Below are 17,763 nucleotides of genomic sequence, written 5' to 3'. Positions count from 1 at the left end.
GTTGTTGCAGGGGCCTTTAATCCCTTCGAGGTCAAATTTTAATTTTTTTTTGCCAGCTGCGACCCCCCTCTTCCCTAGGGCCGAAATTGCAGATTTAAAATCTTCAGACTGACCTACTTCGAAAAATATGTACCGCAATTTTTTAGAGTGGCCATAAAGTGACAAAATATCTTCTGTAGGTAAACATACATTGCCTGTTCATGAATACAGATGCATGGGCATGCATAAATACTTATAAGAAGAATGAAAATGTAGATTCACTGAAATAAGTATATCCCGATTCGGCACTTTGGCAGTAGTCTGCATAGAAGGAATTGCATCTCCACTCACTTCCAGCAGAGCAACCAGTGTGCACACCCATAAGATAACCATACTGTGTGTGTAAGCGCACGCAAGAAAACTCGATGGTTGTGTGCATGTCAGAAAAAACAAACAAATCAAAAACCTGCAGTAATCCTTTGTCCCATCGCCAATGACCGAGGGGCAGTCAGTTTTCGCGAGTCTCGAGAAAAAAGAATGCAGGTATTGCAGCATCGTTTGTATATTGAGGCTGAAAGATTCAGCGCAAAACCCAGAACAACCCACAAAGAAGAAACAAGACAAGCACTGGCGCTGTAATCGTCAGTGCTTGTCTCGTCTCTTCTTTGTGGGTTGTCCTGGGTTTTGCGCTGAATTTTTCACCCTCGAAATACCATGTACCAACTAGCCCAAACCGAAGTTTTATTAAAGATCATTCTTATATGGTGGCATTGTTTGTATATACCGGTGAAGAGGTGTGAAGAGGTGCAGTCGCACCCCTGTGAGCAACAGATGGACAAGCATCTAGCAGAGACCATTTGAGAGATTAGAAACCAGATAGACATCAGTTTTTGCAAGCGCAACGAACGTAAACAGCTCGCGAGACAAAATGAAAACTAACTGCGGTGTGCATGCGTGAGTGGTCGTTGAAACGCCAGCGTAAAAACACTGCGGAGTGACAACCAAGAGTCTATAGAGCGAAAAAAAAAATAAATAAATAAAGGCCCCTTGTATCCACACAGAGTGGCAGCACTTGCTGGGCAACAGAAAGTTGGCGTGTCTTTCAAACATACAGGCCTCACAGTAAATACACGGCAAAAACCATTTGGGACTTGTTCGCAGCACCGTATATATTTTGTCTCAGACCATCAAAGGGTTAACAATGGGCAGGCTACTGCCCATTGTTAGGCTACTGCAAGGACTGGGCTGGTAGGATGTGCCGTGCTTATCTCCATAGACATCAATGGCCTTGTGAACTGTGTGTTGTCGGGCTGAAGAGCAAATTCAGATGGGAGCCAAAGCAGATAGAAGGGGCTTCCTCGACCTCGCACTAATCCATCAACTAGTGCATCATTGTTGTATCAAGTATCAAGTTGCTTCCTGTGATACAGTCAGCAGCCTCAGTCACAGTTTCATCCACAGTTGCCGTCCTTGTTTCGGCAGCAAACATAAATAACCGAGATCGTCATGAGTGCCCAGCTATTCCTCCTGTAATGGAAAGCTAACGAAAACAATGATAGGCGAGAGGTGCTGCCTTGTGTTTACGACAAGCGTGTTGTCACTCCAGCTGATGCTGCATAGTCCTGCTATGAGTCGCATGGGATAACTTTGCTTCCAAAACTTCTAGCTTTGTGAACCATTGCGTTTTGCTCAGCAAGTCACTGCCAATGTGTGCAACCTGGGAATGACATGCGGGCAGGCACTGCAGTGGCCGCTGCAACGGAATCGTTCAAATAATGTTGTGTTGCAATATCATTGTTGTGAGCGTTACCTGATGTACCTCAGGCCATTGCGATTCGATTTTTGTTTCTTGCAGATCGCACATTGCTTTGTGTTGTGACAGTATTTGACTTTGAGGCAGGATTTGAGCTGTGGTTTCAAACGTGATTGGTGTGTCATGTCAAACGTATCAACGACAGCTGTACTGTTGTTGCAGATAGCTTCAAGCCACCTGAGCGGCCCGTGTCGAAGCCGTTCCGGCTATGTGTCAGCGATGTCTTCAAGGGCCAGGGCTCTGGCTTTTGTGTGTCCGGTCGGATAGACGCAGGCTGTGCGGCCAATGGTGACAAAGTCCTTGTGATGCCAGCAGCCGAGCAGGGAACTGTAAAGGGCAAGTTGCCGTCTTCCTTTCATACAGTGTTTACAATTTCATAAGCTTGTGCAAATGTAAATTTCTTGGTTGGAAGTTAAGTCGAAGCATCTGGTAATACTGTCAAATCAATTCAAAGTGAATAGCTTGAATAGTTGTGGGATTTGCGTAAAACCTTGATAACATAACTAGAAGTTGACAAATCTCAAAAAGAAAAAGAAAGGTCCTTTGCTAAGTTGGAAACAGCTTCATCTTTGAAATCAGTAGATTCTTTTTTGCGAAGTGCCATTATTTAGATATTTGCACGCAAGAATGCCAGTTGTTCAGTGTATTTTACAATGCCAGCAGTGAAGAAAATTTTTCATTTGTTTGCAGACTTGTGATCAGTGTTGTTGTTCAGCCTACTTGAAGTTTCGCGTTGACCTATCACACAGCCCAACGTGTACTGTCTATCATTGCGATGTTGTCAAGTGTGACCTTGACTGCGTGACGCACGCAATTTAGACTTGCGCAAATATAGTTCTGTGCTTTCTGCCTACGGTGCGAGCTTAACCCTTTCTGTTCAGTAAGTGCACAGACCAATTTGATAGGCCTACTCGCTCTAATTGTCAGCTGGTCACCCTCAGACCAAAACGCTGCTTCCATGGCTTTTACTCGTGTGTGATTTCGAGCCTGATCACTGATGAGCTAAAGGAGCCCTCTGGTGCTTGAAATTAATTCATAGCCCTCCACTATGGCGTCTTTCATAGCACCGGTATTGCTTTGGGGTGTTAAATTCAATCAATCAGTCAATCAATCAATCAGTAAGGCTGATGTTTAAGTCCAGAAAGAAAGTGCTGTGCATATGAATCTGATTTTTAAGTCCTGGAAGATGTGTACTTGCACAAATGTGCAATAGGTGTGTGTGCTGTATGGTGCTGTATATCTCCATCTGTAACGAATTATGATGGGCTGTCAACAAATGTGTCAGATTTACAGAATTTCAGTTGAAGGCGTTGCATACTCCTTTGAAAAAAATTTAAGGTGTAGCATATATTCTAGTGAGTCCTTGTAATCAGAGAGCAGTTAATTCCCAATTTGACATACAGTCAGCCATATTGTGTTTTTGCTTTTAAAGAGAATTAAATTGCCAGCTCAGAGCACATGTACAAGTTAATTATTGACTGCAGGCATTACATTGAAAACCATTCCCTCACCGTTGCCGATGCAGCATGGCATGTCGAGACACGTCAGTTGTGCGTAGCTGTGGTGGTTCTTTGTAGCAATACGCAGCACACTCAAGTGAAAGTAAGTCACATTGGGTAAGCGCACAGTTCAGTTTACCTGCAGCTGAGTGCTCGTGGTTATTCTTTTCCTTGCCATCACCACTTGACAAAACTGGCAAGAACAAGTCACATACACAAATGAATGCACGGTGACCGAAAAGAGTGTGTTGTGCTGCTAGTGAAGCCGGCAGTGCACCACTGTCTGCAGTGACAAACTCACACATGGTAACTGTGCAGGTATCACCATCGATGAATTACCGGTAACTCAGGCCTTTGCTGGAGACCAAGTGGCATTGACTCTGGCCGGGGTCGACATGATCAAGGTAGGTTAAAAAGTGTTGCACCAATACAGTGGTGCCTCGCAGAATGGACTTAAATTCGTTTTTTGAGCTGGTTTGTTCTGTGGGACATGTCCTACAGGGAACAAGAATAGGCTCCCTATGGGAAACCTATTGATTTGTCCCCTGAACTTGATTAATCGTGCAAGGAAGCAAGATAGTGCAACATATCAGAAAAAAAATGGCAATACTATATTTACCAAGGAAGGAGGCTGTTTGAAATCCAGAAGGGGGTGACAGTGGACGGAGGCAGGGAAACTATTTACATTAGCTTGTTTTTTTTTGTTTTTTTTTTCGAACTAGTAGTTTGAGTTCAACTTGCGTTTACACCTATCTCCATATTTATAAATACTCCGCAAAAACACTTCAGTCTGAGTCAGCTACCCTCAGCTAGATGAGCCAGAAGACCATATTTTGCAGAACTTCATCCTCTGTCCTAGCCTTTCTTTTTTTTTAAGTATTCAAAATTGAAGAATTGGTCTAAAGTAACCTGCCTGTTCTTCTTCAGCACAATTTTGAAGGTGATATGACAGCGATACAAGAGCGAACTTAGGAAGACTGGTGCCACAGTAACATGAAATTCCAGAAAATGCATCTGGTTCACTCAGAGCAAGCCGTCTTGCTTCCGTGATTCACGAGTGAGCTCGATTCGCTCATCTATGCACCGCTGCGCCGAATTCATCACTCCTTCTGATGATGTGACGCTTTTAATTGTTTTTCATAGTGGATCAAACGACTGCTGTGGTTTAACGTGCCTGGAAGGAATGCAAAGAGAGTTTTGAAAAAACTTAGAAAGCTCCACTAGTTTAAGGTGACTCAGTCCATAGTGTCCCTTTAGTATTGCCTGGTGTCATTTAGGATCATGAAATGGTTGGCAAGGGTTATCTCATAGAGTGAAAAATGCAATTGTGTGTATAGTATTCTTTGAGTGTAGCTAGAACATTGTTCCGTTGCAGCGTTGGTAACCTTCATTTTTTGGGATGAAGTCACCAGTTTGTTTCCAAAACATTTCATCTTTAGTGAGAGGTCACTGAGTGATCATGATAATAATAACTTACGGAATTTTGTCCTTTTTATATGTTTTAATTATTCCTCGATGTCTTCTGTATTATATCTGAAAGTACAGCTAAACCTCTATATAATGAAGTACTGTAGAACCTTGTTGATACGATCCCATTACATACAATTTCCTTGCACTAACATCAGTGATCGAGGACACAAAAATTCTGCAATGCACTTCTGCTTTTTTTTTACCAGTTCATGCGCTCCTGGAAAACACAATGCCCTGGCACCAATGTTCAGTGCATCAGCAAACTGCGACCATGTGATACGTTTTCTGGCCGCTAGATCCTGTGTAAAAAGAAAAAGCGCGAGGCATGCGCAATCGAGAACAGTAGCTGCCCACTGCGGCAGCTTTCCTGCAATACTCGCCTGCTCGTCTCGCGTGAAAACACCAATGTGCACTCAGTTTCTTGTTCTGGTCTCGGCAAATCTCCTCCCGGGTCGTCACATGCTGCATTCACAGTTATCGCCGCCAACCCTATTGTGCTAAGCATCTTCACCTATCTGTTCACAGCTCGTGGAGTGTAGTGCCGTTGACGGCACTGCGCTGATGGTTGATGCCCAGGCAGGTTGATGCTCCTCTCCTTTTCTAGTGTGGCTATGCTTGCGCATGATTCTCAGCATAGCTGATGCATACGCAGCTTGCGTGCCCTTTTTTAGAGGTAATCTGCCGCGTGTGCTAAGAGTGGGCATGCCGAGATTGCATGGTATATCGTGTGTGCTGTCTTCCCGCGTGTTTAGTACTGGAGGTTGCACAGTCTTAAGTTTGGGAGACGCGTTGAAGCGAGAGCCAGATGAAGCATTCGCTGCCTACTGCCGTTGCTCTTCATGATAGCGTCGTCCCACTGCGGACTACACTTTCAGCTACGGGGGTACAGTGGGCCCGACTTGACTCCAGTCAGAATGTGAATAGGCCAAACCCCCATTTTTCTAAAACTACCGTATCTCAAGATTTTGCTTGCCTAGCGAAAGGCAGCTTTGATGCACATAGATGGCTGCCTATGTTGGCTACTTGATATGGCTTCAGAAATAGTGACAAATGCAGGCATATATTCCCCTTAGGATGAAATGAGGGCAAGGCATCGAATGCTGCCAAAGTTTCTAGAGGAATTTTACCAAGGCGATTTATTGGCTACGGACCCTATTTACTCGAATCTAACGCACACTTTTTTTCAGATAAAATGCCAAAAACTATGCACACGTTACAATAGAGTAAGTCCCTAAATCTGCATTACCACATCGGCATCGCCATTTCAATATGGCTACCTCGTACGCGCTTCGAGCCTAGCTGCCGTAGCTTTCTCCATGTGCTGTACATGTAGTACATCAATGCTTCCTTTGGCTTAGGTTAGTGCACCGTCCGTCTTCCCGTTTTCTGCGTTCGCTCTATCAGCATGGAAGTGCCGACTGCAAAGACATGCCGAGTCACATCACGATGCTGCAATTAAAAGGAAAACGATCACCTGTGTAGAGACGGACAGAAATCAGGCCGCATCACGGGCGTTCGGAGTTCCTGAAACTTGCATGCGAGACTGGCACAAACAGGAGAGGCATTCTACACCGGCGGCTGCTACGTACGGTGCGGCCGCGCGGCCCCCATCTTGAAAGCTATCTGCGGCAAAGACAAGAGTCTATGCATCTAAGCGCATCACACTGTGTTCTCGTCGCTTCGTTCGCTTCAAAGCGAGAGGCCGCACAAAGGTCAATTTCCTCACTCCTGCTACCGCACTTCCTCACTCCAGCGTTTAAAGAGTTTCCATGGTCATTGAGTTAGATACGTTCTTGCTTGTGTGCGCCTGACACCATGCTTGTTAATTTAGTTAGTGAATGTTAGAAGTTTATACGGCCGATAAAACTACTTTCCTTACTTTTCGTATCGATGTCTACTAATTTGATATTGTAATCGATGCTTCGCCTTTTGCACGAAACTGCAATTTTTTTTTATTTATCGCAACTTTAGTGCATTGGGAGTAAATCTGTTTTTTTTTTCCAAATTAGAAAAAGTTGTATTTCTGTATGAAAGAATGAAGTACACAGTACCGTAAAGGGCTTTTCTTTTTTTAGGTCACGGCAGATGGGTGCGCATTACAATCGAAGGCGCATTAGAATCAAGAAAATACGGTATGTCATTGAAAAGGCCACTGCAAGAGTAGCTAAGACCCCAAAAAGGCAAACTTGTTAAGATGACTAAGGACTCGCTAAATGTAGCAGCTTTCTCACTAACTTGTGATTAGCATCGGTCATTCAAAGGGAGTAACTTGTGCCTGCCCCGCCTTGGTGATTCTAGGTCACTACGGGAAGCTTCCTCTGCGATCCGACAGTCCCAATCCGAGTGTCGACACGGTTCCAGGCGCGCCTGGTGGTGTTCAACGTTGAGGTGCCCCTGACGAGAGGTTTCCCTGTCGTGCTTCACTACCAAAGCACCACGGAGCAGGCTTCCATCCATCGCATCCTTTCGCAGCTAAACAAGGTCACCGGTGAAGTGGTGCGCAACAAGCCAAGGTATGGAACCAGCATCACCTGCTGGTCACAGCTCGTCTTTGTTATCTAGGCAAGGCACTGCACATCCTTCGGTCATGGAAGACCCTGTAGACCGTCTAAGCTCTGGTCAATAGGTGCCGCTATCTTGTGCTGTAAGAGAACAGCAGTTTATGATAGGTAGTGAGGCACTGGAAGTGGTAAGGGAATACATCTACTTAGGACAGGTAGTGACTGAGGATCCAGATTATGAGACTGAAATAATCAGAAGAATAAGAATGGGCTGGGGTGCGTTTGGCAGGCATTCGCAGATCATGAACAGCAGGTTGCCATTATCCCTCAAGAGAAAAGTGTATAATAACTGTGTCTTACCAGTGCTCACCTACGGGGCAGAAACCTGGAAGCTTACGAAAAGGGTTCTACTTAAATTGAGGACAATGCAACGAGCTATGGAAAGAAGAATGATGGGTGTAACGTTAAGGGATAAGAAAAGAGATTGGGTGAGGGAACAAAGGCGAGTTAATGACATCTTAGTTGAAATCAAGAAAAAGAAATGGGCATGGGCAGGACATGTAATGAGGAGGGAAGGTAACCGATGGTCATTAAGGGTTATGGACTGGATTCCAAGGGAAGGGAAGCGTAGCAGGGGGTGGCAGAAAGTTAGGTGGGCGGATGAGATTAAGAAGTTTGCAGGGACAACATGGCCACAATTAGTACATGACCGCGGTAGTTGGAAAAGTATGGGAGAAGCCTTTGCTCTGCAGTGGGCGTAACCAGGCTGCTGCTGATGATGATCTTGTGCTGTAAGGCAAAATTTTTCTGCCGTTGATTCAACCCTTGTGGGTCTGCAAGGTTTGGTCAAATCAAACATCGACAAAATGAGCAAGTTAAATTCCTTGTTATAGATTGAAGTAGTCTGTCGTCGTTGACAGGCTACTTCAATACAGTATTACCGTGGCCGCTGGATAAAGAAAAGGTGCGGCCTCCGCATCAGGCGGGCTGCAATGGGAATGAACTTGACAGGCGGTTGTTGCATTCTCGGCCGTTTGGCTGGGCCAAATGGCACTAGCTGTCGAGGATGGGATGCATCAGCCTCCACGGGCGACGGTGTTCCAAGTGCATTCCTGATGCATTTTCTATGCCGATCCCAGACAACGGTCCTGAAGAGGTGGCGCCACGGCGGATGACAGCTTTTTCGATGCACGCGGCAGGCCGCACCATTCTTTTCTGTCCAGCAGCCATGGTATTACAATAGGTATACAGGTTGTCATTAGTCAGTGGCCCACAGACCTCAATATTATCATTGGCCCGAATGAAATCCTCAAGGAATATCATCCAGGGCGCAGCGCGAATTGTCATCATCACTGCAGGACATGTTGCTGCTGTCACATCCGTTGCCTAGGGAAGCAGTAGTGCCATCTGCTGAATTTCTTGCTTTTTCAAGCCTTTAGTAGCCCCTAAGTGCATGATGGGTCTGTTAAAGAGAGGAGAACATAGCCAAGACTGGACCCCAAGCTGAACTGGAATCTTCGTTCCTCTTTATCTAGGACGGACAGGCAAACAACTGTGCACATGATGGATCACCAGCTAGCCCGATGCATACCCACTTACATGTGCATACATGTGCATGTTACATTGTATACATGTGTGCATACCCACTTTACACACGCATGTTCATGTACGTGGGGCACTCGGCATGTGATGTCTAAGCCAAGTTATCATTGTAGCTGTTTATTTTCAGAATTCACAACACTTGCCCGAAACTCTAGTGATAGTGGTGTTGGGGAAACTAAGAAGGAACAAATTAGGGCTTGGGCAGCAAATACAGCCCACATTTTTCACGAAGTCTTGCATACTGGTCATTTCTTAGTAGATGCTTGCCTGGCACATTAATCAGTTTTGTCTTAAGAGAAACACCTTTAATAGGGTTTTCCTGTGAACACAGATCGGTGCTCCCTTTAAGCCTGACAACTACAGTCGACTCTCGTTACAACGGACCCTGGTAATCTGACGGAAAATGTCCATTGTACCCAAAGTCCATAATATCCGAGACGCCTCACTTCCAAAACTTTTGTCGCGATGTCTAACAACTACCGTATTTACTTGAATCTAACGCGCACCTTTTTTCCGATAAAACGGGTCCAAAAATTGCAAGCGCGTTAGAATCGAGTACGACCCTAAATCCATGTTACCATATCGCCACCGGCATTCGAAAAATGGCCGCCTTGTACGCACTTCTAGCCTAGCTGCCATAGTTTCCTCCATGTGCATACCTCCATGTTGTACGTGTAACCAGGTGCTGGTGTAACCTAGTCTACCGCCTATCTTCCCGTTTTCTGCGTTTATTCAATCAGCATGGAAGCGCCGACTGCGAAGACATACCGAGTCTACCATGATGCCTCATTTAAAAGAAAAGTTATCATGTGCGCAGAGACGGACGGAGATCAGGCCGCATCACGGGCGTTCAGAGTTCCCGAAATGATTGTGGGACTGGCGCAGACAGAAGAATATTTTCGCCAGCAAAGCAACAAGGAAGGGTTTCACTGGACCGAAGCAGGGCTGCTTCGCCGAAATAGAAGAGCTGGTCGTGGAATACGTGCAATAGCAGCGAGCGGCACAGCGGCCTGTGTCGACCGATCTGCTTAAAGTGCGGGCGATGCAGTTAGGCCTACAGAAAGGGCTAATGCGGAGTGACTTTAAAGGGAGCAGGTGCTGGCTATCAAATTTTATGAAAAGAAAAGGCTTTTTTCTTTGAAGGCGGACAGGGATATGCCAAAAAATTGCCCAGAAAATAAGAAGATAAATTGCAGTTTTCAGCAGTCCGTTTTGAAGTTGCGCCATAGAAATGGCAACCGCTTCGGACAGATTGGGAATGCTGATCAGACGCCGCTCTACTTGGACATGCCTGCCACCACAACCGTTGAAAAGAAGGGGGCAAAACAAGTGTGCGTTTTGTCTTCCGCCACGAAAAAACGAGTCACCGCAATGCTTTTTTGCACTGTGGATGGGCACAAGCTGCCCCCGTATCTTATCTTCAGATGGAACACGCTCCCAAAAGGAATCTTGTTTTCGAATGGCATGATTGTGCACGCAAATGGAAAAGGTTGGATGATCACGGACTTGGTCGCTGACTGGATTGATAACGTTTGGCGGAAGAGACCTGGCGGCAGTTTGGGTCTGCATGGGATGCTTGTGCTCGACGCATTCAGGTGCCACCTTGACCAGCGCATCAAGGACAAGCTGGCTGCATGCAACGCCGACCTTGTCGTGATACTTGGCGGCATGACATCGCAGCTCCAGCCACTTGATGTTTGTTTGAACAAGCCAGTGAAAGATGCAATTCGGGCGCTCTATACCAAATGGCTTGTCAGTGGCTGCCACGAGTTCAAGCCCGCAAATAAAATGAAGCGTGCCTAGCTGCAGGACTTTGCTGGATGGGTGAAAGATGCATGGTGCACGATCCTGTCTGCCATGGTCAACAAGGCTTTTAAAAAGTGCGGGATTTCGAATGCCATGGACAGCACCGAGGATGAAATGCTTTGGTCTGCTATTAGCAATAAGGAGTTGTCTGACAGCGACGACGAGTGATATCTATTGCCTCACGTAACTCGTACTGGTGCAGTGAAAATCTTGGCGGCAAGGTATGCCGCTTCCATTTGTGTTTTTATTCATCACAACTTCTATATTGGGAATAAATCTGTTCTTTCCCAGTGAGAGAGAATAGTACTTCTGTATAGAACAAGCCTCAGAGATCGGAACAACGGCCTCCAAGCGCCCTGTGCGTTTGCACGTGAAGCCGCGTAAACATCAACATCATTTCGGAGCCATGACAGTGAGCGAGCGTTGTGGCGTCGTGCAAGCAAGGACTCGCGTCATGCCGAAGCTTGGATAAAAAAGACCAGGTGCTCAGCATAGAAGAAAAATTAGACATTGTTTGTGCTATCGAATGTGACACGAAGAAGTCAGTGCTGGCACGCGACAGGGATCTACTGTTGACTACAGTGTGTGGCATTTGGAATGCGAAGAAGTTGCTCAGCAGCACTGCTGCGACCACGAAGAGATGTCGGCTACGAGGTTCGACTTTTCGCCATCGTTGCTGCCGAAGTATTGCCTAGCCACAGTGGTGAGGACGACACAGAAAGCGACAGCACAGGCGATTCAGGCCCGACAGTGGCTGAAGCTGTGCGTTACGTCAGCCTCGTGAATGCAGTCATCGCAACGAGAACAGCACCCCACAATGAAAAAGGCGCCCGCAACTTCTGCAGCGCTACCGTGCCCGTGCACGGAGAATATGCAGCGCCAACGAGGAATCTGCCATGCGAGTGTTTGCCGAGAAGAGGGGGCTGGCTCGCATCTTCATTAAGTTTGAGGCCGCTGTCGTCGCTGCTAGGTGAACCGCGGCATCAAACGAAAATAACACTTTTATTGCGCAAAGTGAATAAATACTGCATGTCTTTTCCCCTTTCCTTGCACTCTCTCTGAGTTCAGTTTTTGACAGGTAAGTGGGCGATCTCATGCTATTTCAGTTAAGCAGTACTACCGTTTAGTACATACTTTTTCCGAGCTCTGGTCAACTACGGTTTAAATAGGTTTTACTGTATTGCATGGGTAATGAAACTTGAGCTTATCTTTTTCCTTTTTTTTTTGTTGTGCAGGTGTTTAGTGAAGAACACAAGTGGCCTGGTTGAAATCAAGGTGAGCCGTCCGATATGCGTGGAGCTCTACAAGGAGTTCAAAGAGCTTGGCCGCATCACGCTTCGGTCAGGTGGCAGCACCGTGGCAGCTGGCGTTATCACTGAGGCAAGTACCAACGGTCCTGTTCTAAAGTTAGCATTGTCATGAAAAGGAGTATTTCGGTCGTCAACCTCTAACTTAAACTTGGTGCAGACTTCCGAAAAGGTCTGCATAGTTGGGAGTTGTGAATAACTAATTTACCTGGCTTTGGAGAACACATTCTGGAGAACACATTCATTTAGTCTAACTGCTCAGCATATCTTCCTACCTCACCCTCCGTGGTTGCTCAATGACTATGGTGCTGGGCTGCTGAGCACGAGGTCGTGGGATTGAATCCCGGCCACGGCGGCCGTATTTCGATGGGGGCGAAATGCGAAAACACCCATGTGCTTAGATTTAGGTGCACGTTAAAGAACCCCAGGTGGTCGAAATTTCCGGAGTTCTCCACTACAGCGTGCCTCATAATCAGAAAGTGGTTTTGGTGCGTATGCGTAAAACGTCATAATTTATTTATTATCTTCCTACCTCACGTGATGGACGATGTCAGGAGGTTCAGTCGATGCGTTGTCTTTAGCATCACAGTATTGTTGTGAGGCCTGCGTTCTTACCTTGAACAAGTATGAACAGTGTGAAAAGCCGATTGTGTGTAATGAGGTATCAGTGTTGCGTAAAGATAGTGACTGTTGTAACCGCACCGCTGGCCCGAGTTGTTGGGGTCTCGGTGCTGACGCCCGTTATTGCCAATGGGTCGCAAGCCCCAAGGGTAGCGTTGGCCTGGCGGCCTGGGGCACTGGAAGCATCCGAAGGTCCCGGCAAAGCAAGAGAAGACTGGTAACAGAACAACTTGTTTATTCTAACATAGCAAAAGAGCGGCCGGTCAGGTCGACCGGAGTGGAGAGACGGGAGAGCACGTAACTCAACAGTACAAATCGGAGCCTCTCCCTTGGCGTCCGGGGGCAGCTGCTCTTATACTCCCGGCGTCGCGGTCCAAAAGGGAAGGAGGGAAGGTCACGGGATGAAGGTCACGGGACGGCGCAGCAGGAGCCCACGACGGCGCGAACTGTCGGGCCGAGAGACCTGCTGAACCGAGTGTAGTGACGCATCGCCAACCTTCACCCACACGACGGCGTGAACAGTTGAGCCGAGAGACGTCCAGGCTCCTCATTCGGGGAACTCCGCTCCCCGGCTGCCGCGCTTTGACAAGCGAGGGCACACACACACACACGCACACACGAAGACACGTGGCACTGAAACACGCCTGGACACGCTTGGCGGGTAGGCGTTGCGGCGGCGTCGAACAGGCCAAAATGTCCGCCGTTTTGAACAAAGCCCCGGCGTCCGTTGCATCCGCGCCGGCATTACCGCGCGTTGTAGGCGAAACGTAACAGACCGCCCCGCCGGGGGAAGGAGATCCCGAAGGTCAGGGGACTGCATCCGCTGTCCGGAGGGATGTCGCTCGATGATGCTCATAACCGAAGTTGGGCGTCCTTGGGCGTTTCTTGAGCGCAGCGCACAGAGAAGGCCTCGTTCTCACGTTCAGGTGCACACAGGACACTGCAAAGTGACTTCGGGAGAGTTGACATTTTTGTTCTCGTTTCCGGCAAGCGTTAGAACCACGCCAAAGTCAACCGCTCAGTCCGCAAGCACGGCACAACCCTCACTAAGTCCTGCCAGGCTCTTTCCCCTTTTATGCTGCTGCCTAGTTCCTTACAGTAGTTTGGCAGCACTCAGAACGCGTCCACAAATCGGAAAAATTGCACTAGAAAGCACATCATCACTTTGAAACACTACACAAAAGCAATAAGTTAAAAATCCTGCCTCAGGAAGAAAAACATCAGTAACAAGCAATTTTGAGGCTGATTCTCACGTTAGGGGCTTCGACTTAAGCCATCGGCGTTACCGTTGAGACTCCCCTTTTTGTAACGCACCTCAAAGGAATATTGTTGCAAAGCGAGGCTCCAGCGCAGGAGGCGGCCATTTTTGGGAGAGATGGTCTGCAGCCATTGGAGAGGGCAGTGATCCGTTTCAATGATAAACCTCGAGCCGGCTAGGTAACATGACAATTTCTGAACGGCCCACACGATACACGCACACTCTTTCTCAGTGGCGCTATACGCCTGCTCACGACTGGTCAGCTTACGACTAGCATACAGGACGGGGTGTTCTACTTCTCCATTTTCCCGTTGGCACAGTACAACGCCCATGCCTCGCTCACTAGCATCACACTGAACAACGAACCCTTTTGTGTAGTCGGGCGATCGTAGCACAGGTTGGCTTGTTAGGGCGCTCTTTAGGGCGCTAAAAGCTCTTTCCTTCGTCTCATCCCAGACGACGGTTTGCGGCTCTGTCTTTCTTAGAGCATCCGTTAGGGGAGCCGCGATATCAGAGTACCTGGGGATGTACCTCTGATAGTAGCCGGCGACACCTAAGAACGACCGAATATCGGTCTTCGTGCGCGGTTGCGGGAAGTCTCGCACAGCGGCCACCTTTATTTCAGAGGGGCGGCGACGACCCCGACCAATCACGTGTCCGAGGTAGACAACCTCGGCCTGTGCTAACTGGCACTTGGGAGCCTTGACTGTCAAGCCCGCATCGCGCAGGCGGGTTAGCACTGCCCGCAAGTGCGCCATATGTTCCGGCCAGGATGCGGAGAATATCGCTACGTCGTCCAGATACGGTAAAGCGAATTCTTGCTGTCCCCGCAACACTTTATCCATGAGGCTTGAAAAGCAGTATGGCGCGTTCTTCAAACCAAAACTCAAAACTTTAGGACGGAATGTCCCCATTGGTGAATTGAACGCCGCATACCTACTAGCCTCTTCTGTAAGTGGAACCTGCCAATAACCCCTGACAAGATCTAGGGTGGAAATAAACTGAGCGCTACTCACTCTCTCAAGGCGCTCCTCGATGTTAGGGATCGGATAAATTTGATCCTTAGTGATGGAATTAAGCCTGCGGTAGTCGACGCAAGGACGAGGTTCCTTGCCCGGTACCTCAACTAAAATCAAAGGGGAGGTATAATCACTCTCACCCGCTTCAATAACACCGAGCTGTAGCATTTTCTTTACCTCAGCCTCCATAATATCGTTCTGGCGGGGTGACACCCGGTACGCCTTGGATCGTACTGGCTCTGGGGAGGTAAGTTCTATGTCATGAGTAAGGACAGAAGTCCTACCAGGCCTCTCAGAGAACAGACCTTGAAACTCTTGTAAGAGCTGGTGTAGTTCTGTTTTCTGCTCAGGCGACAGCGATGCTTTACTTATTAAGTCACTAATGACTTGATCGGCGTCTTTCCTGTTTGTCACTGAGCCTAGTCCCGGAAGCTCGACCGGAAGCTCTTCTAACTTTCCCGCATCGGGATTTTCCTCTCCAGTATCTGGTGCCTTTAACGCTACAGGCTCAATTTTATCCCGTTCGGGCGTGCTCTGAATACTAGCTTGCTGCGCCTCTGACCCTTTCTCATCGTTCAACAACGTCGGCCCCGCAACTACCGCCTTTGCAGCGAGCTCCCGAACCTTCGATCTGGTTAAGGCCTGAACGCTAGCCTCACCAAACAAAAGCCCCTTCTCGCGCAGGAGGTAATCGGACCTGTTCGAAAATAGGTACGGGTACTGGGGGGGCAGCATAGATGACACTGCGGCCTCCGTCTCAAGTGCTCCGAAAGGTCCTTCAATAAGCACTTTTGCTACCGGCAGACACACGCTATGAGCTTCCACTGCTTGCTTGATCCATGCGCACTCGCCCGTGAACATATCGGGTTCTACGTAAGAGGGGTGAACTACATCCATTGTAGCTGCGGAATCGCGAAGCACTCGGCACTCTTTCCCGTTCACGAGGAGGTCTCGCATGTAAGGCTCGAGAAGCTTCATGTTCTCGTCAGTGCTGCATATAGACAAAAACACGACTTGTGTTTTTGTTTCTGGACACTGCGCCGAAAAGTGACCCGGCTTCTGGCACGTATAACAAACGCGCGCTTGCCTCATCTCGAACCGCTTTCTGCGTTCGGCTTCGGTTGCCGCCGTCTCCTTACGTTCGGTCGGACTGCTTTCACTTGCATCCGAACTACGTGTGTCCCCCTTTGCTCTCATGGGTGTGAACTTCGGCCTCTCAAACTTGGAGCCAAATTCACCCTTTTGACCGTCCTTAGCTCCGCGAGCCCGACGCGTCACAAACTCCTCGGCTAACTCAGCGGCTCTAGCCACCGTACTAACGTCTGGCCTATCCAAGACCCAGTACCGCACGTTCTCAGGTAACCGACTATAAAACTGTTCTAGCCCGAAACACTGCAGAACTTTCTCGTGGTCACCAAACGCTTTCTCTTCTTTGAGCCACTCCTGCATGTTTGACATAAGCCTGTACGCAAACTCTGTATATGACTCACTTTTGCCTTTCTCATTTTCCCGAAACTTCCGACGGAACGCCTCCGCTGACAGCCGGTACTTTTTTAGCAGACTCGATTTCACTTTGTCGAAATCCTCTGCCTCCTCTCTCTCCAAGCGAGCGACTACGTCGGCCGCCTCGCCGGGTAGCAAAGTGAGCAAACGTCATAATTTATTTATTATCTTCCTACCTCACGTGATGGACGATGTCAGGAGGTTCAGTCGATGCGTTGTCTTTAGCATCACAGTATTGTTGTGAGGCCTGCGTTCTTACCTTGAACAAGTATGAACAGTGTGAAAAGCCGATTGTGTGTAATGAGGTATCAGTGTTGCGTAAAGATAGTGACTGTTGTAACCGCACCGCTGGCCCGAGTTGTTGGGGTCTCGGTGCTGACGCCCGTTATTGCCAATGGGTCGCAAGCCCCAAGGGTAGCGTTGGCCTGGCGGCCTGGGGCACTGGAAGCATCCGAAGGTCCCGGCAAAGCAAGAGAAGACTGGTAACAGAACAACTTGTTTATTCTAACATAGCAAAAGAGCGGCCGGTCAGGTCGACCGGAGTGGAGAGACGGGAGAGCACGTAACTCAACAGTACAAATCGGAGCCTCTCCCTTGGCGTCCGGGGGCAGCTGCTCTTATACTCCCGGCGTCGCGGTCCAAAAGGGAAGGAGGGAAGGTCACGGGATGAAGGTCACGGGACGGCGCAGCAGGAGCCCACGACGGCGCGAACTGTCGGGCCGAGAGACCTGCTGAACCGAGTGTAGTGACGCATCGCCAACCTTCACCCACACGACGGCGTGAACAGTTGAGCCGAGAGACGTCCAGGCTCCTCATTCGGGGAACTCCGCTCCCCGGCTGCCGCGCTTTGACAAGCGAGGGCACACACACACACACGCACACACGAAGACACGTGGCACTGAAACACGCCTGGACACGCTTGGCGGGTAGGCGTTGCGGCGGCGTCGAACAGGCCAAAATGTCCGCCGTTTTGAACAAAGCCCCGGCGTCCGTTGCATCCGCGCCGGCATTACCGCGCGTTGTAGGCGAAACGTAACATGACCTATGTTTCTGTATAAAGAGAAAGGTGAGCCCTCCACATGTTACGTGCAGCATTGTTAATGTGTTTGTGTCGGTCGTCTTTTTGCAGGTAATGTAACTGACGAGTGGCCAACGTTTACAGACAGTGAGGCCTGAAACAAATGGACTTATGACTTTACAAGCATGGATGATTTGCACAATCTCTCTGAAGAATGACACGACACTGGACAAAGGCTCGCGGACTCTACACTGATGCAAGCTCTCTGCAGTTTTTTTTTTTTTGAACTTAAGGCAATAAAAAAAAGGGGGGATGCCTGAAAGCATCATTGCACTTTATTACTGTTATAAAAACGCATTTCATGTTA

General features: G+C 48.3%; 1 protein-coding gene across 2 annotated transcripts in view; it reads left to right on the top strand.

Annotated features, from left to right (window-relative positions):
* Window positions 1–17,763, top strand: part of HBS1 (translation elongation factor EF-1alpha (GTPase) HBS1) — a 46,202-nt gene extending 28,439 nt beyond the window's left edge. For both annotated transcript variants that reach the window (XM_050175633.3, XM_055068921.2), the window contains 5 exons: window positions 1,955–2,128; window positions 3,610–3,695; window positions 7,060–7,274; window positions 11,906–12,050; window positions 17,508–17,763. In XM_050175633.3, coding sequence (XP_050031590.2) covers window positions 1,955–2,128; window positions 3,610–3,695; window positions 7,060–7,274; window positions 11,906–12,050; window positions 17,508–17,516 — 629 coding nt within the window. In that variant the 3' untranslated portion in view covers window positions 17,517–17,763. The remainder of the gene's footprint in view (window positions 1–1,954; window positions 2,129–3,609; window positions 3,696–7,059; window positions 7,275–11,905; window positions 12,051–17,507) is intronic.

Source organism: Dermacentor andersoni, chromosome 9, assembly GCF_023375885.2.
Source record: "Dermacentor andersoni chromosome 9, qqDerAnde1_hic_scaffold, whole genome shotgun sequence".
NCBI lineage: Eukaryota > Metazoa > Arthropoda > Arachnida > Ixodida > Ixodidae > Dermacentor > Dermacentor andersoni.
Note: the sequence above shows the minus strand (reverse complement) of the source record. Positions and strands in the feature narration are given on the sequence as shown.